Genomic DNA, 24,653 nt, shown 5'->3' with positions numbered 1-24,653 from the left:
CATAGCGGAGACACTGTAGACTATAGAGGCTAGGTCAATTTAAGAAATTTTACGGGATTTTTGAAGGACGTAGACTGTTTAAGCTTTATACTTACTACGAGTTTCATGTTGACAAAAAAGGCCATCTTCCGTAGCTCATACATAATAAAATAAATACGATACCAAACTACGGGAAGCCCCGTTATCGAGCCAGAATTTTAGTAATCAATGGAAAATCTGCTTGAGTGATTTCAATAGCTTTCGAGACATAACGTTATAAGTTTGAAACAGCTTCTCGTACGCGAAAATTTTACGCCTTTCGAGAACATTAAAGAAACTCTGGTCCTTGTTCAAATGGCTCTGAGCACTAAGGGACTTAACATCTGAGGTCATCATTACCCTACAACTTCGTACTTAAACCTAACCAACCTAAGGACATCACACAGAGCCATGCCCAAGGCAGGATTCGAACCTGCGACCGTAGCGGGGTCGCGCGGTTCCAGATTGCAGCGCCTAGAACCGCTCGACCACAACGGCCGGCTCTGGTCCTTGTTGAAACTAAGAGTAGCTTTCTAACATGCTTGGAGGCAAATTAGATTAGATATCTACATCGCACGTAAAATTCAAATTGTCTACTGATTTTTGCATGACACAGAGACATTAAAGCGATTTTTCATGACGTGGGGAGCAGGTACTATGGTGGTTGCCAGCAGACAAACATTTGTCATAACAACGTCGCAAACTAGGGTCCCAGATTTCATATCCCAACTAATTTAAATCACACTGTATTGGTTAAGAGACAGGACTGAAATCAGGGTATGGTGATTTATACTTACTGCGTATTCCCTAATTTCCTATAAGGTTAAATCGCGGATTATTTCTTTACAAAATACGACCAAACTTCCGTAATCAATGCTTGCGCTCCCTCTGTAGTGACATCTCTGTTACTTTCTTTTTAGACTAGTTTTTAGATATAGTTTTCCTTCCTTCGATACGTAGTGAGGAGGCCCTCAGTGGTAAAGAACATGTCATACAGCAAGAACAAATTATAAAAAATAAACAAGTTTAACGTCATGTCAGTAGAGAAGAAGTCATGGTAACGGAATGTTCTTACAGTTTCTTAACTGTACTTCGGTGGCACGAAAGTTGTTTGTGGTGTTCAACTTTCAAAGAAATGACACATTTCTCCTCTACAGATACGTACACGCATCGCGAGTACATTCGACGCTACTTAGTTGTACACAGCTGAGCGAATAGTTTCTTACGTTAGTCAAGGTGGACAGGGTTCTGATAAACCTGTAAGGATACATATGTACTCTTATGTACATAGACGATAGGAGCACGGTAAACGTTTCAGTAGCTGGATCTGTTTTGCCGTTTTAGTAACTCCATAATTGTATTGATTTCACATTAGAGCGCACTGTTATTCAAAGTGTTTGGGTATTGCTGAAATTGCAACAAAGCAGACGCTGTACTACTGGCAGACCATGTTGTGTAGGTAGCACAGTCATTCGTTAATATAACTCACTTCCGAAACCGTGCCATTTGATGTGTGTGGGTTTGTAAAGTAAAACGTTTTCCCTCCTGCTGAATTATAAATTCCTTTGACCGCATCACGTTTTGTTAGATTCGCTTTGATTACCACTGTCACTTTTCCTCACAAAAAGGGGTGACAAGAGAATCGAGGCGTGAATGTCAGCACCTCTTTAACAGTGCTCTGGTCTTTTAAATATTATAATTGCATATATGTGCAAGCCGGCTGCTCAAAAGCTAAAGGGCGTTTCGCGATGTACATCATGCCACATATTTCATCTAGCTGTCTGCTGGCTCGTTATTAGAGCTTCTCTTTGATTTTTTCCCCGTCTCTGTCTCTCTCTTTCTCCCTCACTCACACTTTCTTTTGGCTTTTGACTTTTACAGTATACTCATTTTCTGTGAAAAAGTACTTCAAGCAGATTGCATTTCTACTGACAAAAACATAGCTATATTTACTATGCAAAAATAGAAACTATTTACACAACCGCACCCTAGTTGTAAGCACCGACACCAAATAAAGACAACGCACATCCGTTAGCCTCAGGCGACGAAGTTTAGCTGCTGGGAAAATATGTCTTGTTTAGAAATACTCGTACATGTGTCTTGGTAGCTCCAAAAGTGAAAGCGGACTGCATTTTAACGGCTTCGTAGCTCGATCAGTGTTCAACTCTGGACCATTTTTTGCCACTTAACACGACTTGAACCACGACTTTAACCAGTGGCAGTTGTGTAGGAGAATTATCAAGCTGTGTTGTAGGTCAGATTATACTTTAAAGACTGGCAAGGTAGGTTGGTTCACTAAATACGTGGAATCTAAGAACATTTTACAGTCAGTTGGACCACGTACCTCTCTAATGTTAAAATCAACTTTTCTGTTGATACTAACCTGAAGACTTTTACGAACTTTTGTATTCAGTAGGCATTCTCATAACTCTACAACACACCAAACGTTAGTGAACAAATGCTTCGGTCATAATATTTAATGACTTCTTCAAAAGAAAACAAAGTTATTTGCACTAGTTGGTGCAAGGGGAATAAGAAGGCAAACGTAAAATTTTTATGTTCATTAGGTGTTGTGGTCATTAAATACACAACGCTAAAATCGAAACTGATCTCTGCCGAGGCGTTGTGCAGGTAACATCATATCATTCGACTAACGTATTGAGACAAAGCGTGCAGAACTAAAATCAGTATGGTCGTATGTGAATTTAAACCTATAGCGTGCACTTATAGTGTCGTAACCATTCTTTCCAGAAAAAGTTCAGAGTATGCGAACAACAAATTCCACATTTTTTCGACCGAAAATCTCCGAGAAAACGATACATTGGATTATTTATTGACTGTCCCTCGTATTTCGCAATTTCTTTCGCTATAATTCTATGCAGGTGCCATATGCCCACCCCCAGTATATGAATAGAATGATTTGTTGATATCCATTAAAAGATACAATTTTAAATATTGGATCTGAAGCTGAGGTCAGTTTTGTTTGGCTGACACAGGAAAATGCTTCTAGCATGTCATGATCAGTTAAAGTATACTATAAAAAATTGCAAGTGACAATAGAAGTTGTACTGTATGTTATTTTAGCTTGTACACACAATAGGAACTGAAAATGGTTTCATAGAGTGATATTGCATGTAAACCATTTCAAACGTTCTTCCACCCAAAATCCTCACGGTTCAAAAATGGTTCAAATGGCTCTGAGCATACGGGACTCAACTGCTGTGGTCATAAGTCCCCTACAACTTAAAACTACTTAAACCTAACTAACCTAAGGACAGCACACAACACCCAGCCGTCACGAATCCTCACGGCATTTTCAAGATTGTGTGAGGGTAACAACATAAAACACATTCATATATAAGTCAACAATAACAGTAACCACGGTCTCTTCTTATAAGGTAGTCATCAGCAACAGTACTCCGGAAAAAAAAGAAATCGGCATATGCTTCATATGAAAACTGGTGTTCACAGTAACACGAATTCCTATGGCCATTTTATTGTAAATCCTAAGGCACAAGTTGGAAGAACGTAGAACTAACTCATTCTTGCATAAAATGATGACTTTATAAGGTTTCCTTCGGGCTGCTTCGTCTAAAGGAACCACGTGGATCGCAAAAAGAATGGAAAGTGTCATTTGTGTACTAATCGAAACAGGTCAGTATATTTGGAAACAGTAATTTCTCCGGCAACGATTTTAGGAGAACTGAATCCACAGAATACGTGAGCTTCACTCGAGCCTCTTTCGACGTCGGCATAAATCATGTACCTTTTGCGGCCAAAGGCGGAGCTCGTTCCTATACCAGGTGTAGAAGTATGAAACTGGAATTCCCCTATAGACGGTGCTAGCCATCAGTGAGACCGCGACTGCAGCGCCATCTGCTTCCTGTAACTGCTGACGAAGAATGTCAACATACAGTAACCCAAGTGGCATAGACTGGTATCTGTTTCAAAACCAGTAAACATTTCGTGTTTTGTGCCTACGAACAACAATTTACGAACGGCATTGGTTCTCTGTTATCATTTGAAGAAAACGCCTGCAGAATCGCATCGAATGGTTGTCGAAGCTTTCGGCGAACATGCTCTTGGAAAAACACATTGTTTTGAGTGGTTCAAAAAATTTAAACGTGGTGATTTTGACGTGAGAAACGACGAGCGCAGGCAACCACCGAAAAAATTGTAAGACAACGAATTTCAAGCCTTATTGAATGATGATATAATCAAACTCAACAGGAACTTGCGAAACAATTTAATGTGACGCTAATGCCGTTTCTATTCGGTTGAAAGCTATAGAAAAGGTACAGAAAGTGGGAAAACGGATTCCGCATGAACTGAATGAAAGACAGCAAGCAGTTAGAAAGACCACTTCTGAAATATGCTGCTCGCCAGACTCAAAAAGAAAGTCGTTTCTCCATCGATTAGTGTCAGGTGATCAAAAATGGATATATTTTGACAATACTAAGCGTCGTAAATCATGGGTGAATCCAGGCAAAACATCGACATCCACTGCAAGACCAAATTGCTTCGGAAAGAGGACAATGGTCTGTGTTTGGTGGTATCAGAAGGGTGTCATCTATTATGAGCTGCTAAAAACTGTGAAACCGTTAACACTGATCGCTACCAACAGCAAAAAATGATCGATTTAAATCGGGCATTATGCGAAAAAGACCGGAATATGGAATAAGGCAATACAGAGGCATATTACTCCATGACAACGGCCCATCACACACAGCAAAACGGGTCAGAGAAACGATCGAGGCGTTCAGTTGGGAAATACTAGGGCATGTGGCTTATTCTTCAGACCTGGCTCCGTCCGATTACCGTCTATTTGCATCACTGGAACACGCCCTCACTTTACAACGCTTCAATTCGTATGAAAATGGTTCGCTGACTGGTTCGCTTCGAAAGAAGAACTGGTTTTTGGGGCGGCATTCATAGCCTGCCGGAGAGAGATTATGTTGAATAAAGTATTGTTTATCAGTTTCAAACAACACACGTCTTATTATTACACCCAAATTCCGGATTCATTCTTGCACAGCTGGTAAACATGACACTATAATGAAATAATAAGCAACTAATTGCATAAAAGATATTTAATTTCTTTACCGATTTCTGGCACTTAGTTTACCTTCTTTAGAAGGTTATGCCTATCGCATATCGGTAAAGAAATTATATTTCTTTTGTGCAACTGGTTGCTTATTATTTCATTATACACGACTACATTTGCTGAAAATAAATAAAATACTACACTATGAAACTATGACTTTATTTGACAGTTAAACCACTACTTAATAAAGAAAAGAAGAGGGATTCTCATCTGCAGATTGGTTGTACTCTATGCAGACGCCATTTCTACTTGCATTGAAGTCACATTCTATTTTCTTCCACTTTTTCGAAAACTTTTCCCGCAGGCTTGGTTTCTTGTATGATTAGCTAAAGGGATTGAAAGCTGAAGTAAAGATTAGAAATAACAGAGAGAGCATATTAATTTTAAGTTTCCGTTGTAGTAACCCTACGTTTATCACAAGATACTTTGAATCTCTCGGTTTGGAGGTGACGTGTTATTTGAGGTCACCTGCCTTAGGGACGTAAGCGGCTAGTTGTGATGACAGTAGTCAAGATAAGATTTTTTCAGGTCTCTGAGGCTGGAGACAGTAAAAAATCGACATCGGAGGAGATATGGTGTTCATTTGGAAATGAGACTCTGGGTTGGCTTTTTATCTGCTTTTAATGCTTGTTCAAGCGTTTACATGAACATGCTGAAGAGCATAGATACTGGTTTATCACTTGAGTCCTAAGATCCACGTAAAACATAGTCGACGCTTTCAACCTCAACTTGTTACCGGATGCTCTAACCCATTACTTGAACAAATGTCCACTCCGGCCGACAACTATATTAGGAATAGGGTGCATTCCTTAACGCATGGCATTTAAGACAACGCATAATGAAGGAAGCCTGTTTTTACTGCTCAAATCGAGCATTTAGGTTCAGTTTCATTACGTTGATCCATAAGTTGGTTGCATTTCGCTATTCCAATGGCTATGGATTTATTTATAGATTGTAATTGTTTATTTGTAGTTCACTGTTACTATTTGAGATTACATATTGTCACTTTGTCATTTCGATACAGAGAGTGAAACTCTGGACATTAGAAAATGGAGTGCCAAATGCAGAAATTGGGACATTTCCGACATATTCTTCTCTTAGAGTTCAGTAGAAGGGTGAGAGCGGAGGAGGCACCCAGGCACATTTGCACCGCGTACGGGGAAATGCCATGGGGCAGAGCACGGCGAGAAAATCCTTTACTTGTTTTCAAGAGGATAGTTTTGACATTAGTGAGTGTCAACGTTCAGGAAGAACTTCGGGGTTTGCTGAAGAACGTTTAAAAGCATTAGTCCACAATGATGGATGTCAATGGATTTGAGAACCGTCAATTCTGATGAACTGTGGTATTTCACCATTGAGCGACATTTGCATCAAAAGGGAAAGGTTAAAAAACCGGCTGCCGCAAGTTACTGGGGGTGCGAGAAATGGTGTCTCTATGCTAACATACGGGAAATAAAGGATCGGTTCAGCCCAAACAAAGCAGCAACTTCCCGTAGAAAGACATGCGCGCATCTTTCAAAAGACAATGTTACGCATCTGTTCTAACATCATGGTTTACTACGAATTGCTTCGAGATGTAACTACCATTGCTGACATAATTGAGACGTCTTGCGTACTTAATCCAAGAACAACAATGAGGAAGACTGCATTCTAAAACACTATACAGGAGTTGGGTTGGTAAGTCGTACCCCATTCACCTTATTCATCAGATTTTGTACCCTCAGATTTTCACCTTTCTCGCTCTCTGTCGAACAGCCTTCAAGGAACTTCCTTTCTTAATGGAAATGCTCTCTGACAGGACGAGCTCTTCGCCTCAAAACCACGAGATTTCTACGGTCGTAAATTCGAAAAATTACACCGGCGTTGGTAGATTGTTGTAAACAGTGAAGGAGAAAATACTATTGATGATTAAAGTCTCTGTTACGTGTGCGCGTTGAGTCTATTGAACATGTGGAAAAACGCTGTGGACTTATACGCCAACTTAATACATCACGATGAAAGGGACAACCTTATCTACGAACTTATATGCAAAGATACAAAAGAAATCACTAACCAAAGTCTAGAGGTACAATGAGGAAAGTTTTACAAACCCTTTTCACTGAAGATTAATCAAGTGTAACTCTTCTCATTCACACAGTTCCCTCTGTCGGTTGGTAATCACACGAGACATTGATTTCGATGTTGCTGGCTGGAAATTTTCCCTGATAGTCGATTATTGGCCTGCGTTTGGGCCTGTTTTAGTTACAGATCACGTGTACCTGCGTCTCTTTTTGTGTGCTATTCGCAATCCGGGGAGCATGACATGGGTGCTTTCTTAATACGTATGACCATATATCGAACTGACGATAGCGTCTGGTGCTGTCTACCTCGAACTAAGTTACATGGGCTGCTGCTAATATTCACACCAAGACAATTTTTTATATTTTTCTGACAACCTTTCATCATTCGGTTATTACACGTTCTATTTAAGCTGATGATAGCCGGCCGGAGTGGCCAAGCGGTTCTAGGCGCTACAGTCCGGAACCGCGCGACCACTACGGTCGCAGGTTCGAATCCTGCCTCGGGCATGGGTGTGTGTGATGTCCTTAGGTTAGTTAGGTTGAAGTAGTTCTAAGTTCTAGGGGACTGATGACCTCAGAAGTTAAGTCCCATAGTGCTCTGAGCCATTTGAACCTTTTTAAGCTGATGATAATGTTATTTGCTTGAGTCAGGCAGAAATCTTTATCGAAACCAAAACCGAAAATCACTTTAAACTATTGCCACAGATGGTTTTTTATTCTGAAAATAAAATTAGAAAATAATAAAACGGTACGAACTGTTACCTGCAATAAGAACTATGACCGATAAGTAAGATATCAGACGGGCTGCTTCACGTAATTGAAGCGCAATTTTGAGTCTATGATACAGCACATTCACTCATCAGTACGTATAGTACATCGCTCAGATTGGGATTTTGTGTCACATTTTGTCGTGATCAACTGTCGTCTCATATTCGGAGGATGGTCGAAACCTTCTCTGCCAAAAAAAGATGCTGTAAAAGACCAGATGGTGCCAGTGTGACGTGGAATGATGATACCATCACTGAGAGGCGACCTCGTGTTGTGGGAATTCTCGCAATGGTTGGTTTATGCTGCAAAATGCAAGTAACTTTATGTGTGTTCTCATAATGTTAGCTGTTCACTTGTGTTTTATTTGTTGATACATATTCTTCGTCCCCTCTTTGAGTTTCGTAGTGTTTTTTCTGTCCTTTTATTTATCTGATCATAGCGCACAACGCACAGAAACCGGGCATACGCTAGTAACAGTATTTTACTGTCGAGAGAGAGAGAGAGAATATTTATATTACTGTGACGCACGTGTAATAAAGTGCAGATGTAGATGCATGAGTAAATGTCACACCATAATTCTCAAGGTTTTGGATTCAACTCCAGTGCAGTATTTATGTATTCGTTTACAGTATGAGAAACAAGATATTCCGGCGTTGAAGTGTAGGTCACCGAACAATAGGTGGAGCACCCAACAGTAGATGGACCGAATACAACGGTGTACCGCTTCCAACAGGACCACCGGAAACAATTATGATATTACACTAAATTTCAGGTTGATGAACGTGTCACTTATTAAATTCACTAATCCATACTAATACACTCCTGGAAATGGAAAAAAGAACACATTGACACCGGTGTGTCAGACCCACCATACTTGCTCCGGACACTGCGAGAGGGCTGTACAAGCAATGATCACACGCACGGCACAGCGGACACACCAGGAACGCGGTGTTGGCCGTCGAATGGCGCTAGCTGCGCAGCATTTGTGCACCGCCGCCGTCAGTGTCAGCCAGTTTGCCGTGGCATACGGAGCTCCATCGCAGTCTTTAACACTGGTAGCATGCCGCGACAGCGTGGACGTGAACCGTATGTGCAGTTGACGGACTTTGAGCGAGGGCGTATAGTGGGCATGCGGGAGGCCGGGTGGACGTACCGCCGAATTGCTCAACACGTGGGGCGTGAGGTCTCCACAGTACATCGATGTTGTCGCCAGTGGTCGGCGGAAGGTGCACGTGCCCGTCGACCTGGGACCGGACCGCAGCGACGCACGGATGCACGCCAAGACCGTAGGATCCTACGCAGTGCCGTAGGGGACCGCACCGCCACTTCCCAGCAAATTAGGGACACTGTTGCTCCTGGGGTATCGGCGAGGACCATTCGCAACCGTCTCCATGAAGCTGGGCTACGGTCCCGCACACCGTTAGGCCGTCTTCCGCTCACGCCCCAACATCGTGCAGCCCGCCTCCAGTGGTGTCGCGACAGGCGTGAATGGAGGGACGAATGAAGACGTGTCGTCTTCAGCGATGAGAGTCGCTTCTGCCTTGGTGCCAATGATGGTCGTATGCGTGTTTGGCGCCGTGCAGGTGAGCGCCATAATCAGGGCTGCATACGACCGAGGCACACAGGGCCAACACCCGGCATCATGGTGTGGGGAGCGATCTCCTACACTGGCCGTACACCACTGGTGATCGTCGAGGGGACACTGAATAGTGCACGGTACATCCAAACCGTCATCGAACCCATCGTTCTACCATTCCTAGACCGGCAAGGGAACTTGCTGTTCCAACAGGACAATGCACGTCCGCATGTATCCCGTGCCACCCAACGTGCTCTAGAAGGTGTAAGTCAACTACCCTGGCCAGCAAGATCTCCGGATCTGTCCCCCATTGAGTATGTTTGGGACTGGATGAAGCGTCGTCTCACGCGGTCTGCACGTCCAGCACGAACGCTGGTGCAACTGAGGCGCCAGGTGGAAATTGGCATGGCAAGCCGTTCCACAGGACTACATCCAGCATCTCTACGATCGTCTCCATGGGAGAATAGCAGCCTGCATTGCTGCGAAAGGTGGATATACACTGTATTAGTGCCGACATTGTGCATGCTCTGTTGCCTGTGTCTATGTGCCTGTAGTTCTGTCAGTGTGATCATGTGATGTATCTGACCCCAGGAATGTGTCAATAAAGTTTCCCCTTCCTGGGACAATGAATTCACGGTGTTCTTATTTCAATTTCCAGGAGTGTAGTATAAACGCGAAAGTAACTCTGTCTGTTGCGTTTTCACGACCAGACCGCTGAAACGATTTCATATTAGAAAATTATTAAATTTGGTGCATAACGTACACGATATAATGTAATGTATAGATCTGCGCTCGATATACAGATGCGTGCACGATAGGCAGATGTTCACCAGTGCCCACAGCCCTCCGCCCACAATCATCCGCGTCCTGCGTTGAGTAGTTTGGTGGGGGGGGGGCGGGGGGGGGGCGTGTTTAGCGACCGCAGTCGCAGGTAGTGCAGCTAGTCACTGGTTATGACCAGTGTGGCACGCCCACTGAAAATTTTGCATATCACCATTTCCTGTCTATCAAGAACAGCTGGCCAACCGAGAGGTTTCGAGAAATGATCCAAACTGTCACTATCAATTATGTTGGCCTCTTATTTTTCAGACAACCAGAGGTTCCTCCGCCACATCAATGGTTATAATAGAAAACTGACGTATTATAGCAATAATAGTCAGTGTCAAAATGAATTCGTTAAAAGCATTAGTAAAATGGACTCCCGTCTAAAGCGTTCTGCATATAACAACGTAAAATGCAAGAACATCTATTAGATGATAATTGATTGAAACCCTCAGCTGCCGACAGGTATTGTTGATGTACCTCAATGGGGACAGCTGAAAATGTGTGTCTATTAGCAAATCCGATTTAACTGGATCATCCGTGACATGGGCAAGAGCTGTCCCACCACAGGGCACTTCATGCAATGGCCAGCAAACCATCAGATGTTTCATCAAGTTTCAGGACCGCCACCGGATGACGACATATCGTCTAAGTACGAGTATTTAGTATTTAGACAACGCCAAGCGTGCGTACAACAAACTTCTTCCGTCTGAAACCCGTAAAAATTCGTGAAATATTCCGTGTGCTGTGGAACGGGATGGTCTAGAACATCTGTTGGACGTAGTGAAAAAACAATCTAGATTTCCTCCACTCTTCCGGCATTCCACAGGAAACTACGGTGTGATATCCATACTTGAGCCAATACGTGGAGTTTATAACTGTGAATGAGAATCACTGGAAAGTACACCACATGGAAGTGAAAAGTGTTACAACATGAAACACCATCCCAATAGTTGTAAAACTCTACGGAGATGCTATTCACCATGCCTGGTTTATGAACCCAGGCCTGAGCGCGTGCTGTGTGGAAGGGGTTTTTTAGGTTAGAGGGTCTCAGGAAACCACAGAAAGGACGTCCGTCTAAAAGGGGGCAGGTAAAACACATTAAGGTAATTGTAGAAGTGATCGATACTGTAGTTGTAAATTGTCGTAGCTGTATTGGCAAGGAACCAGAGCTCAAAGCCCTAATAGAAAGCACTGAAGCTCAAACAGTTATAGGTACGGAAAGCTGGCTAAAGCCGGAAATAAGTTCAGTCGAATTTTTTCCAAACGACCTAACAATGTTCAGAGAGGATAGCTTAAATACAGTAGGTGGTGGAGTATTTATTGCTGTCAGAAGTAGTTTACCTTGTAGTGAAATTGAAGTACATAGCTCGTGCGAAATAGTTTGTGTAGAGGTTATACTTGACAATCGGACTAAACTACTAATTGGATCGTTTTACCGACTCCTCGACTCGACAGATACACTTGCTGAACAGTTCAAAGAAAACTTGGGTCTCATTTGAAAGAGGTATCCCACTCACACGATATAGTCTGTGGTGACTTCAATCTACCGTCGATATGCTGGAAAACTTAAACGTTTAAAGCCGGCGGCAGGCATAAAACGTCATCCGAAATTGCACTCAATCCTTTCTCAGAAAATTATTTTGAACAATTAGTTCATGAGCGTACTCGAAGAGGAAATAGTTGTTAAAGCATACTGGACCTCTTAGCAACAAATAATTCTGGACAAGTAGGGATCATGACGAATACAGGGATTAGCGACCACAAGGCATTTGCTGCTAGGCTGAGTACCGTAACATCTACAACCATCAAAAAGAAACGCAAAGTACATCTGTTTAAAAAAGCTCTCAACGTCTTTTTAAGACACTGTCTCCACTCATTCCGATCTTATCACGTCAGCGTAGAAAAGATGTAGAATGATTTCAAAGAGATAGTACCGACAGCAGTTGAGGGACATATAGCACATAATTTAATAAGTGATGGTACTTATCCCCCACGGCACACAAAACGGGTCCGATCGCTGTTGCAGAAGCAACGAAAAAAGCATGTCAAATTTAAGAGAACGCACAATCACCAAGATTGTCAAAGTTTTGCCGAAGTTAGAAATATAGGGCGTACTTCAATGCGAGATGCTTTTAATTATGTCCACAACGAAACTCTGTCTCGGAATCTAGCAGAAAACCCAATTAATACCTTTATGACAGTGCCACTAAAGCAGAGTTATTAAACACTGTTTTCCGAAACTCCTTGACGAAAGAAGACATAGTAAATATTCCTGAATTAGAATCAAGAACAGCTGCCAAGATGAGAAACTTAAAAGTATTAATAATATAGAGTACCGTCTAAAGCGTTCTGCATATAACAACGTCCTCGGTGTAGCAAAGCAAATTAAATAACAATAAAAGCAAGGCTTCCGGTCCAGATTGTATACTAGTCAAGTTTCTTTCAGAGAATGCTCATACAATAGCTCCATATTTAGCAATTAATACAACCACTTGCTCACAGAAAGAACCGTACCTAAAGATTGGAAAATTGCTCAAGTCACAACAATATCCAAAAAGGGAAGTAGGAGTAATCCGCTGAATTACGGGCCCATATCACTAACGTCGATTTGCAGTAGGGTTTTGGAATATATACTGCGTTCCAACTTTATGAATTACTTCGGGCCGGCCGGTGTGTCCGTGCAGTTCTACGCGTTTCAGTCTGGAACCGCGTGACCGCTACGGTCGCAGGTTCGAATCCTGCCTCTGGCATGGATGTGTGTGATGTCCTTAGGTTAGTTAGGTTTAAGTAGTTCTAAGTTCTAGGGGACTGATGACCACAGATGTTAAGCCCCATAGTGCTCAGAGCCATTTGAACCAACCAATTACTTCGGAGAAAACGATGTATTGTATATAGTCATTACGGATTGAGAAAACATCGTTCTTGTGAAGCGCCACTAGCCCTTTATACTCATGTAGTAATGAGTGCTATCGACAGGGGATGTCAAATTGATTCCATATTTTTAGATTACCAGAAAGCTTTCGACACCGTTCCTGACAAGCGTCTTTTAAACAAACTGCGTGCGTATGGAACATCGCTTGAGTTGTGCGACTGGATTCGTGATTTCCTGTCAGAAAGGTCACATTTCGTAGTAACAGAGGGAAAGTCATCAAGTAAAACAGAAGTAATAGCCGGCGTTCCCCAAGGAAGTGTTGTAGGCCCTCTATTTCTCCTGATCTATATTAACGACATAGGAGACAATCAGAGTAGGTGTCTCAGATTGTTTGCAGATGATGCTGTCATTTGCCGTATTTTAAAGTCATCAGATGACCAAAACGAATTGCAAAATGATTTAGGTGTGTGGAGCGAAAAGTGGCAGTTGAACCTGAATAAAGAAAAGTGTGAAGTTATTCACGTGAGTACTAAAAGAAATTCGCTGAATTTCGATTATACGATAAGTCACTCAAATCGGAAGGCTGTAAATTCAACTAAATACTTGGGGATTACAATTACAAATAACCTAAATTGGAATGAGCACATAGATAATGTTGTGGGTAGAGCAAACCAAAGACTGCGATTCATTGGCAGAACACTTAGAAAGTGCAACAGGTCTAATAAAGAGACCGCTTACACCACGCTTGTCCGCCCTATTCTGGAGTATTGCTGTGCGGTGTGGGATCCGCATCAGGTGGGACTGAGGGATGACATCGAAAAAGTTCAAAGAAAGGCGACTCGTTTTGTACTATCGCGAAATAGGGGACATAGTGCCACAGACATGATAAGTGAATTGGAGTGGCAATCATTGAAAAACAAAGACGTTTTTCGTTGCGACGGGACCTTCTCATGAAATTTCTATCACCAGTTTTCTCCTCCGATTGCGAAAACATACTGCTGGCAACCACCTACATAGGGAGAAATGATCATCACGACAAAATAAGAGAAATCAGGGCTCGCACAGAAAAATTTAAGTGCTCGTTTTTCCGGCGCGCCGTTCGAGAGTGGAACGGTAGAGAGACAGCTCGAAGGTGGTTCATTGAAACCTCTGCCAAGCACTTTATTGTGAATAGCAGAGTAATCATGTATAGGATGTAGATTGCTGCTCATCGGCGTTAGTACCACAACCGGACATCAAGTGGCGGCAGGTGGCCTTTCCAGACGAATCACATTATATGCTCCAGCGGAGAGATATCGACTGGCATTTCCTGGGCGATCTCTTTTTGGAAGGCACAGTGGATCAACACAAGTATGTATGTGTCCTTGCTTACCATGTCCATCCCAACATGCTGTTTTGTGTATCCTTCGGCACGTTGGCATTTACCAGCAGGACAATGCAACATGTCAGATACCTCGCATTGTGCGTGCGAGGTTCGAAGAGCACTAGGATAGTCTGCCTTACTTCCTTCGCCATCAGACTCTCCGGATTTAAGCCCAATCCAGGATCTGTTGGACTACCTCGATCGCGCTGTTTGCGCCATGAATCCTCAACCGAGAACCCCGGGACTGGAGTCGGCATGGCTCCGCATACCTGTCGGCACCTTGCAGAGCCTACTCTCTCTCTGCCTGCACGCCCGCGTTGCAAAAGGTGGTTATTGACGCCATTGACGGGTGGTTGCATTAATGTGATTGGATCGTGTAACTTTCCAATATATTTTTGAGCAATTTCTTGTCATGTCTGAGAGAAATTTGGTGTCAGTCCCTGAAGATTGATGGCTGAAGACTGATGTGCTGCATGGATACACATTGATACGACATAAGAGGACGTAGTACACTGGTGACAAGCAGGAGAACAGGGTAGGCCAATAAAGAAATCGTACGTTTCTGGAGGCGTTTGTGATGGAACTGCAGTTGTTGTCTTACTTCAACCTGCTGAAATCTACCATTTCGCATCCTAGTCACGGTATAACAATTGGTTAACCATCTTGCTGCATACTGGCGAGTATTCAACATCCATTAGAAAATTAACAGATCAGTCCTGTTGTCATATGAAATAGTTTCCCGCATCACGATTCTAGAGCTGGAGAGGTATGGGCTTCAGAATTGCGGTTGAGAGCGACGTTTCACTAGGTCGCCTACGGACTCATTGCATTCAGTCTGACCGCCAGAAAATGCAGCGAGAATCGTCCCTCAACATTATAGTGTGCCACTGAGTATCCCAATTGACTGTTTTTCTGTATCGTGCAAGTCTGTGCTGTCTGTGGTATGGTGTCTGGGGTTAATGACGCGTGGAAACGAGAGATGTTAGCGCAGTAATAGGTTTTCGACCGTCTTTCTACCTTAACTTCTCTCTCAGATTTTAGCTGTTTTAATCCTTCAACTTCTCATTTTAGTCCCTCGAATTTCTCGTGATGTAAACCTTCCGTGCCTACATTTCTTGCCTGAGTCCTTCTTAACACCAGTCGTTCCGGAGACATCACACAACAGAAAATTCCACTTGCAATTTGTCAGTGTGATGTACGCAAGTTCCACACAGTTATGATTCGACTTTTCTCAGAGTCTTAAAAATTTAGATACGCTGCACCTGGCCGTCCCCTGAACCTGCTGTTTTGCGACGTCCTCCTCAAAAGTTCCGCTGAAGTTAGACACATCCAACAGCCATATTGTAGTCACTCTGTTCTTCCTCTGTACGAATAAGTTTTTGCAGCGCTGAAAACATTGAAGTCACGTTAGTATCAAATTTTAAGAAACATGCCCCACAGGTCTGGAAGTATTGGAGTATCATTTTGGTAGCCATCGATGGAGGTGTTCTTGACGGGACAGTTCGGATTTCCGTCTGCGTAATTAATTAATCTGACTTTTAAACCTTACTCCTAGCATGAGCGAGTTGCTGTGTGTGTGTGTGTGTGTGTGTGTGTGTGTGTGTGTGTGTGTGTGTGTTTGAGAGAGAGAGAGAGGGGGGGGGGGGGGGGGTGAAGGTACCTGCTGTTACAAGTGGCAACCAATTGAAAAGAGAATGTTGGAAAAAGTAAGTACCCTCTTTCTTATTTCAAAAGTAGTTGCCATAGCTGTGAGACAAGACGGTGAAAACCCTCATGGAAAAAAGTTTGCGGTTTCCTACCAAAGCACAGTTGGACTTACGGGTGCACCTCTTCGTTCAGAGCGAATCCACAGCCACAAATGTCTTTCTTCAGAAATTAAAAGATATCGAAATCGCTTGGGGAGAGATTCAGACTTACTGGAGGATGTGTAAAACCTTTCCAGTGATATGTCTGCGGGTCCACCAACATGTTGCCAGGTTGTTTCGACTACGCTGCGAAAGTTTCGCTGGGAAGCAATTATACATCCTCCATAAAGCGCCTAAAGGCAACGGCCTTGCCGCAGTGGATACACCAGTTCCCATCAGATCACCGAAGTTAAGCGCAGTCGGGCATGGCCGGCACTTGGATGGGTGACCATTCACTGTTGCCATTTTTGGTGGTGCACTTAGCCTCGTTATGCCAATTGAGGGGCTCCGGTCAAAGAAAACCATCATAACGACCTCCCATCAGCATCCTCAGCTGAGGATGACACGGCAGTCGGATGGTCCCAATGGGCCACTTGTGGCCTGAAGACGGAGTGCTTATACAGCGCCTGAAGATAGACATTCGTGGCTGCCGATTTTCTTCAGACGGCGAAGGCACTGACCGTCTTGTCCCACAGTGGGATAAATGTGTTAAAGACCATGGCCATTAGTATTGAAATAATATACAGTTCAGTTTCTTTTTTTACATCTGTCTCTTTTTCATTTGAGGCGGACGGTGTGGCCGTGCGGTTCTAGGCGCTTCAGTCTGGAACCGCGTGACAACTACGGTCGCAGGTTCGAATCCTGCTTCGGGCTTGGATGTGTGTGATGTCCTTAGGTTAGTTAGGTTTAAGTAGTTCTAAGTTCTAGGGGACTGATGACCACAGATGTTAAGTGCGATAGTGCTCAGGGCCTTTTTCATTTGATTGTCCTTATAAATATTAAATAATACTGTAGGATGGCCGTGGTTAGTGGGTAGAGCACTGGGTACCCTCGCTGGAGGTCCCCAGTTCTGCTCGAGACAGGAGCAGGGAATTTTCCTCGTTCCATTCGCTCCAGGTCCACTCATCTGCCAGCTAAGAAGAATCGGGTTATCCTTCCCGGGAGCAAAAGGCGGCTGGGGTGCTCGACTCGCCACTCCCCCCCTCCCTCCCTTCCTCCCTCCCTACCCTACCAACAGGGAGTCTAATGACGCGGTCAAGAGCTTGTGCTGCAGATTTCACCACCTTTTTACTTTTTGGTACTACACGACATTCTCTCTAGCTATCCGAGACATTTGACCGGGCTGCTACACCTGCTCGCAGCAGCTGCGCTCTCGCACTAAGGTCGCGGCTGACAGCGGCTGCCGCCCTTTATGCCGGCAGGTGCGCATCAACGTGGGCGACGGCGAGCGCGAGATCTCGTCGCCCAAGGGGCTGCGCCTGGACGACCTGCAGTGGCACGACGTGCTCATCTCGCGCCGCGACGCCGCCTTCAGCCTCACCATCGACACCATTCACGTCGTCACGTACGTATCCGCCGCTACTACCCTACACTGACAAGTACTCAACATTTTGCAACAATACTACTTCGATAAAAACAGGTATACACTTAGATGAACCACAGTTAAACATAATCCTACAGCCTGGTTATATTATCCATGTTGGATGTTTTCAACTCCGCGTCCGTTAATAATTTTTGGTGAATGATGCAACCAGCCACAAATACTTTTTGAATGTTTCATTTTGCTGCCATAAGCGATGTCGGACTAGAATGCTGTGATATTCGCTATTTTTTGCTTCAGCAAATAGCTAACACTTTCAGCTAGAAGGCGAATACTTGTTTATATAGAATGATTAATGTATAATAAGATATCGCATAGCGACGGTGGAAATTCGTAAATAATGTAATTCGTCGTCTTTGAGCGGCAACATAAACAGAAGAATACGGATCGATATGCGATTCTTCACTATTTTGTTCGCTGGAGGACAAATGGAGCCTTGAGCGCTAAACACTTGTACTCTTTTTCTTAAGTAAGACGGGTGCAGATTTGAGGCAGTCTGAACTAATTATAACTTATCGTGACGACGCACGGGCGACTCAAAAGGACAATGACTATACAAAATAGCGCTCAATGGACATGAAACGGTCATAAAAATCTACCGTCATTATAGTACTTAGTATAAGGTACGATATATGTGTTATTTATAATAAATACACTCCTGGAAATTGAAATAAGAATACCGTGAATTCATTGTCCCAGGAAGGGGAAACTTTCTTGACACATTCCAGGGGCCAGATACATCACATGATCACACTGACAGAACCACAGGCACATAGACACAGGCAACAGAGCATGCACAATGTCGGCACTACTACAGTGTATATCCACCTTTCGCAGCAATGCAGGCTGCTATTCTCCCATGGAGACGATCGTAGAGATGCTGGATGTAGTCCTGTGGAACGGCTTACCATGCCATTTCCACCTGGCGCCTCAGTTGGACCAGCGTTCGTGCTGGACGTGCAGACCGCGTGAGACGACGCTTCATCCAGTCCCAAACATGCTCAATGGGGGACAGATCCGGAGATCTTGCTGGCCAGGGTAGTTGACTTACACCTTCTAGAGCACGTTGGGTGGCACGGGATACATGCGGACGTGCATTGTCCTGTTGGAACAGCAAGTTCCCTTGCCGGTCTAGGAATGGTAGAACGATGGGTTCGATGACGGTTTGGATGTACCGTGCACTATTCAGTGTCCCCTCGACGATCACCAGTGGTGTACGGCCAGTGTAGGAGATCGCTCCCCACACCATGATGCCGGGTGTTGGCCCTGTGTGCCTCGGTCGTATGCAGTCCTGTGGCACCAAGGCAGAAGCGACTCTCATCGCTGAAGACGACACGTCTCCATTCGTCCCTCCATTCACGCCTGTCGCGACACCACTGGAGGCGGGCTGCACGATGTTGGGGCGTGAGCGGAAGACGGCCTAACGCAGTGCGGCACCGTAGCCCAGCTTCATGGAGACGGTTGCGAACGGTCCTCGCCGATACCCCAGGAGCAACAGTGTCCCTAATTTGCTGGGAAGTGGCGGTGCGGTCCCCTACGGCACTGCGTAGGATCCTACGGTATTGGCGTGCATCCGTGCGTCGCTGCGGTCCGGTCCCAGGTCGACGGGCACGTGCACCTTCCGCCGACCACTGGCGACAACATCGATGTACTGTGGAGACCTCACGCCCCACGTGTTGAGCAATTCGGCGCTACGTCCACCCGGCCTCCCGCATGCCCACTATACGCCCTCGCTCAAAGTCCGTCAACTGCACATACGGTTCACGTCCACGCTGTCGCGGCATGCTACCAGTGTTAAAGACTGCGATGGAGCTCCGTATGCCACGGCAAACTGGCTGACACTGACGGCGGCGGTGCACAAATTCTGCGCAGCTAGCGCCATTCGACGGCCAACACCGCGGTTCCTGGTGTGTCCGCTGTGCCGTGCGTGTGATCATTGCTTGTACAGCCCTCTCGCAGTGTCCGGAGCAAGTATGGTGGGTCTGACACACCGGTGTCAATGTGTTCTTTTTTCCATTTCCAGGAGTGTATTTGTTCGAGAAATATTGAATCATTTAGCAGTGCTCATTCCTACCATCTCCTCAGTATTATTTTCATTTTAATTATGCATTTTGCCAAGATTACAGACACCAAGATCAGCAGTCCAACGTGCTTGTTACATTGACAAAAAGAAAACTTTTATCGTCTTCTTGCATCAGCCTTAATATTGAATTTCCGTTTTCTCTGATGTTACAGTTGTTTTTGCGCCCTTAAGATCTTTCTGGTCCCTTAGGAAATGGTTTTGTCATAACAATAACTTCACCACCGGCTATGATCGTATATACGATCGTGAAGTAATTAGTAAGACGATAATACAATTTCTTAATCATGTGCTTCAAGCCACGCGAAACTGCAAGTAAAGACTATTCACATTTCATAATGCAATATTTTATGACAATGGTCAATCCATGATTCTTACGCCAATTGTGATTGAGAAAACACTAAGCGAAATCTCAAATTCCAATTTATCCATTGAATGACATCATCACTTTTATTTTATTACATCACAATACCCATCTTCAGATGACTAATACTTTTCGTTACATAGATGTTTTAGTCAACAGTATGTCGTCTGCTCCACACTGCGCTAGAATGTTTCAGTATTTAGTGCCACTTTATGAGTTGCTTCATTCATAAAACTACGCTAAAGCGCGCGCGCGCGGGCGCGCCTGGGTGTGTGTGTGTGTGTGTGTGTGTGTGTGTGCGTGTGTGTTCACTTGCATATGTTCCAGTACATGGTTGTTCATTTTGTTGTGCTCCACTTGGTTTTCTAGCTCAAAATATATGTTCTTGAATCCCACCACAATACAGAGATTGCAAATCAGTTACTGTAGCACACTTCACAAAATTCTTGAAATGGATGTTGAGCATCGCACGTGTGTTACACATCTGATGTTTTCCCTTACAATGGAAAGGTTATCATTAAGCAAAGATACAAAGACATCATTCACTGAACATCGACAAGGATGTAAATGGAGCAAATTATGATTTGTGGGATGTGCAAAATATAACATGTTAATAATAGAAAATATTTGCACCTTAAGCTTAAATATATGTCTACTTTATAATATGTAGTGGATTCCCTCGAAGTATTTCGTTAATAATTATCACTGATAGTACAAAAATCCTAGTAAAAACAGTTTATCCTGCTGTCTTTTAATAAGTTCCCCCTTAGGGTGCAAACATTTTTGTGTTATTAACATGTAAAATTTGGATATTCCTCACATCATCTTTGCTGTATTTATATCCTTGATCGATATTTAATTAATGGAAGCTTTGCCTCTTTATTTAATGATAATCTTTCCATTGTAAAGAAAATCAAACACCTGTGCAATGCTCAACATGCATTTTAAGAATACTGCGAAGTGTGCCAAGTTACAATATGAGTGTTGTGGTGCAATTCAAGAACATATACATCGACCTACAAGATCACGTGGACCACAACAAAAGCAACCACCATCTGCTGGAATATACGTAAGTGAACACTTTAGGATATTTTTATTATTGAAACAACTGATAAAGTGGCACTAACTACTCGAATATTCTTGTTCAGTGTGGACAGACGACATGCTGTTGACCAAAACATTTATGTAGTGATAATATTAGCCCTCCGAAGATCGGCATGGTAGCGGGAAACCAGCTATGGCAGTAAAATAAAACATTCGAAAAGAATTTGTGGCTGGTTGGATCATTTTTTTTTTTAAAAAAAAAAAAATCTTTATTCTCAATATTTATATGATACAATACAACCCACTACCTTATTCAATTAGTGGGTCCTATTTTATACAATTTTTTATGTTTCATACTAGTACTACAGCTAACACAGTATATTTCTTTATTGTTGCTTCACACTATGGGCACTTCTATCTATTTTTTCCTACATTATGTTATTCTACTTATTCTAAGCTACTTCTACCTGCAGCGTTTACATTTGTGCCAGCATAGTACAAACCTACGTTATTGGCCCTGTTCACCGAGCTAATCCCGGTGAACGCGCCCCTGGCACCGGGCTGGCCGAGGTTATGGTACGCTGCAGTACTATTCTGATGATTTCTATCCTAAACTTATCCTACGTCTACTCTATCTTAACCTAGTGTCACAGTTGTTGAGTGTCTTAGTCGGTAGTTTGGCGCACCCCACCCCCTAATCCTAGGCATGGCGGATTCCAGCCGTGAAGCGGCTGGCCAAGTCCTTGCTTCAGCGGAACGGGTCAGGTGCGCGGAGTCTAATTTGGGAATAGTTGGATCTTAGTTGTTGTTCCTTATGTAGTCCCTTATCACTTTGAGTGATATTGCATTGGCTAATTCATTCAAGATTATGAAGTGGTCCTCATGCCTGAGCAGGTGATACGTGTCATGGTTTGGTAATTGCTGACGAAATTGCGCGGCTACGTCGTCGAAGAGGCGGCACTCATACACCACGTGTTCCGGGGTGCCTGGTGTGGCCCCACAGTCACACGCTGGTGTCGCCTGTTTCCCGAACCGGCATAGGTATGCCGGATAGGGTCCATGACCTGTGAGGAAGTGCAGCAGTCCTCGTGATGGCGTAAAGTGTTTTAACTGTAACCTTTCCCTGACGTTCGGCAGCAGTTCATATGTTCGCCTACCGGTTTCCTCGTTATCCCATTGTTCCTGCCAAAGTTCTTCCCCCCTTCGTTTGATTTCAATTTTGTTCCCCACGTATACCCCCATCATTTCAACTACTTTGTCCCTGTTTCCCTTTTTTTATCCAGTACCATGCTGCCTGTTCCCTAATTTTGATATCGAGTGGGCAGAGCCCCATCAGTACTGTAAGGGCTCCTCCAGGTGTAGTTCTATATGCTCCCACTGATCTAAGTAACATGCTCCGCTGCACTCTTCTCACAGCCACGGCAGGCATAACCCTCGTGAGTCTGTGGGCCCAGATTCCAGATGCATATCCTACAATTGAAGTCAGTATGCTGTTGTGGTATAGTTTGATGAGTTCTGGCGGTAGGTGGAATCGCTTATGTCCAATTGCAATGAGATGATTTAATGTTTCTAGAGATTTTTGTGTGACAGCATCTATGTGTGATGCATAAGTCCACCTCTCATCGACGACTACGCCCAGGTATCGCGCTTCATGACGTCGAAGAACTGGTGAGCCGTCTATCCTCACTGTTGGATTCCTAATTAGTTGACCTTTTAGGAGTAGATATGTAGATTTTGTTGGAGAAATCTTCATTTTGGACAGATGGCACCATGTACTTAGAATTGTTATTGCCCTTTCGATTTTCGGCTCTAAGTCTTCGCGGCTGCGGCCACCAACCAGCAGGAGGAGGTCGTCCGCGTAGGCTATGCCCTCTAGCACATCGTCGCTGTTCTGAAGATTGTCCAAAAGAGGTTCCATATTAACATCCCAAAAGAGTGGCCCCAGGACAGACCCCTGTGGACACCCCTTGGTGATATTTTTGCTTATTCTTCCGCTAGGGGACGATAGCCAGACCTCCCTATTCTCACAATAGCTCCTGAGACAGCCATATAGCGACCCTGGGCACTCCTTCTCTCGCAGTCGAGAGAAGAGCGAGGGCCACCACAGGTTGTCAAAGGCGCCACTGATATCCACCATGATGCCGACCACGTATTTGTGCGGGGTAGAGGCACAGACCTCCGCAGCCAGGGCGATGGCGTCAGACGCCGATCTCCCGGTCCTAAAGCCGAATTGTCTGTCACTCATCCCGCACAGAACTCGATGTGCTGCCAGCCTGTCTGCCAGCAACCTCTCAAAAAGTTTCCCCAGTGTGTCTAATAGACAAATGGGCCTGTAGGATTTTGGTTCTCGTGGATCTTTATCTGGACTTTTCTTAATTATTACAACTGTAGCCCTTTTCCATATTTGGGGGAATTTCCCGAGCCGCAAACACTCGTTGTACAACTTTGTGAGAGGTGCTACCAATTGGGGAGCCAGGAATTGCACCACCTCCGCAGTAATGCCGTCTGGGCCCGGAGCCTTTCCTCTTTTGAGGGCTTTTATTTGTGTAGCTACTTCTTCCTCGGAGAAGGGATATACCATATTGTTATTTCGGTATTCCTCTAGATCTTGTCTCCGAATTTGTTGTTGTGCTTCAGAGTCATCGTTTTCGCCATCGTCAGGCAGCAGGACACGGAGGAGGACCTCAGCAGTCTCCTGCCAGGTCTCCGTCATCCTGCCCTGATCCCTGACGGTGGACAACACCATGGGTGACCTTATCTTTTCCCGTACTAACTTGTATGGTACGCCTCATGGATCTGTAGCTAGTTGCATTTGTACGTATTTCTCCCAACTCTGTAGCCTCACTGCCTTAAGCTCTTTCTGGAAGTGCTCCTTAGCCTCTCTGTATCTCAGCAACCAATGTTGCTTTTCTTCCCAGACGACACTCCGTTGGTAGTACCTCCTCGCTCTCCTGACCGACTGGCGCAACTGTCCCAGTTCGGTTGACCATGGTGACGGAGAGGCCGCTACGGCTCTCCTCCTGGTTGGTACGGTGGCCTTCACCGCCCTTACGACTGCTTTCACCAGTTCCTCTGCGTATCCTTCGACATTTTCGTCACCGTCGGGCAATGCAGGTATCTCACACTCCCTCGCCAGGCGATCCCAGTCAGCTCTGTTGTAATTTAGCTGTGTCTCCCACCCCATGTCCCAGCGGCATTCCTCGTCTCCCAATGAGAATGTGATGAGATTATGATCACTGGTTGTGACCTGATCCCAGACCATCCAGTTTGTTACTTTAGTGGCGAGATTGGGCG

The 24,653-nt window shown here is 44.3% G+C and overlaps 1 protein-coding gene across 1 annotated transcript in view; it reads left to right on the top strand.

Moving 5' to 3' along the window:
* LOC126188743 (chondroitin sulfate proteoglycan 4) overlaps positions 1 to 24,653 on the top strand; it is a 589,355-nt gene that overhangs the window by 11,425 nt on the left and 553,277 nt on the right. The window contains exon 2 of the mRNA XM_049930352.1: positions 17,693 to 17,835. Coding sequence (XP_049786309.1) covers positions 17,693 to 17,835 — 143 coding nt within the window. The remainder of the gene's footprint in view (positions 1 to 17,692; positions 17,836 to 24,653) is intronic.

The sequence above is a fragment of the Schistocerca cancellata genome, chromosome 5, assembly GCF_023864275.1.
Source record: "Schistocerca cancellata isolate TAMUIC-IGC-003103 chromosome 5, iqSchCanc2.1, whole genome shotgun sequence".
Taxonomy (NCBI): domain Eukaryota; kingdom Metazoa; phylum Arthropoda; class Insecta; order Orthoptera; family Acrididae; genus Schistocerca; species Schistocerca cancellata.
Note: the sequence above shows the minus strand (reverse complement) of the source record. Positions and strands in the feature narration are given on the sequence as shown.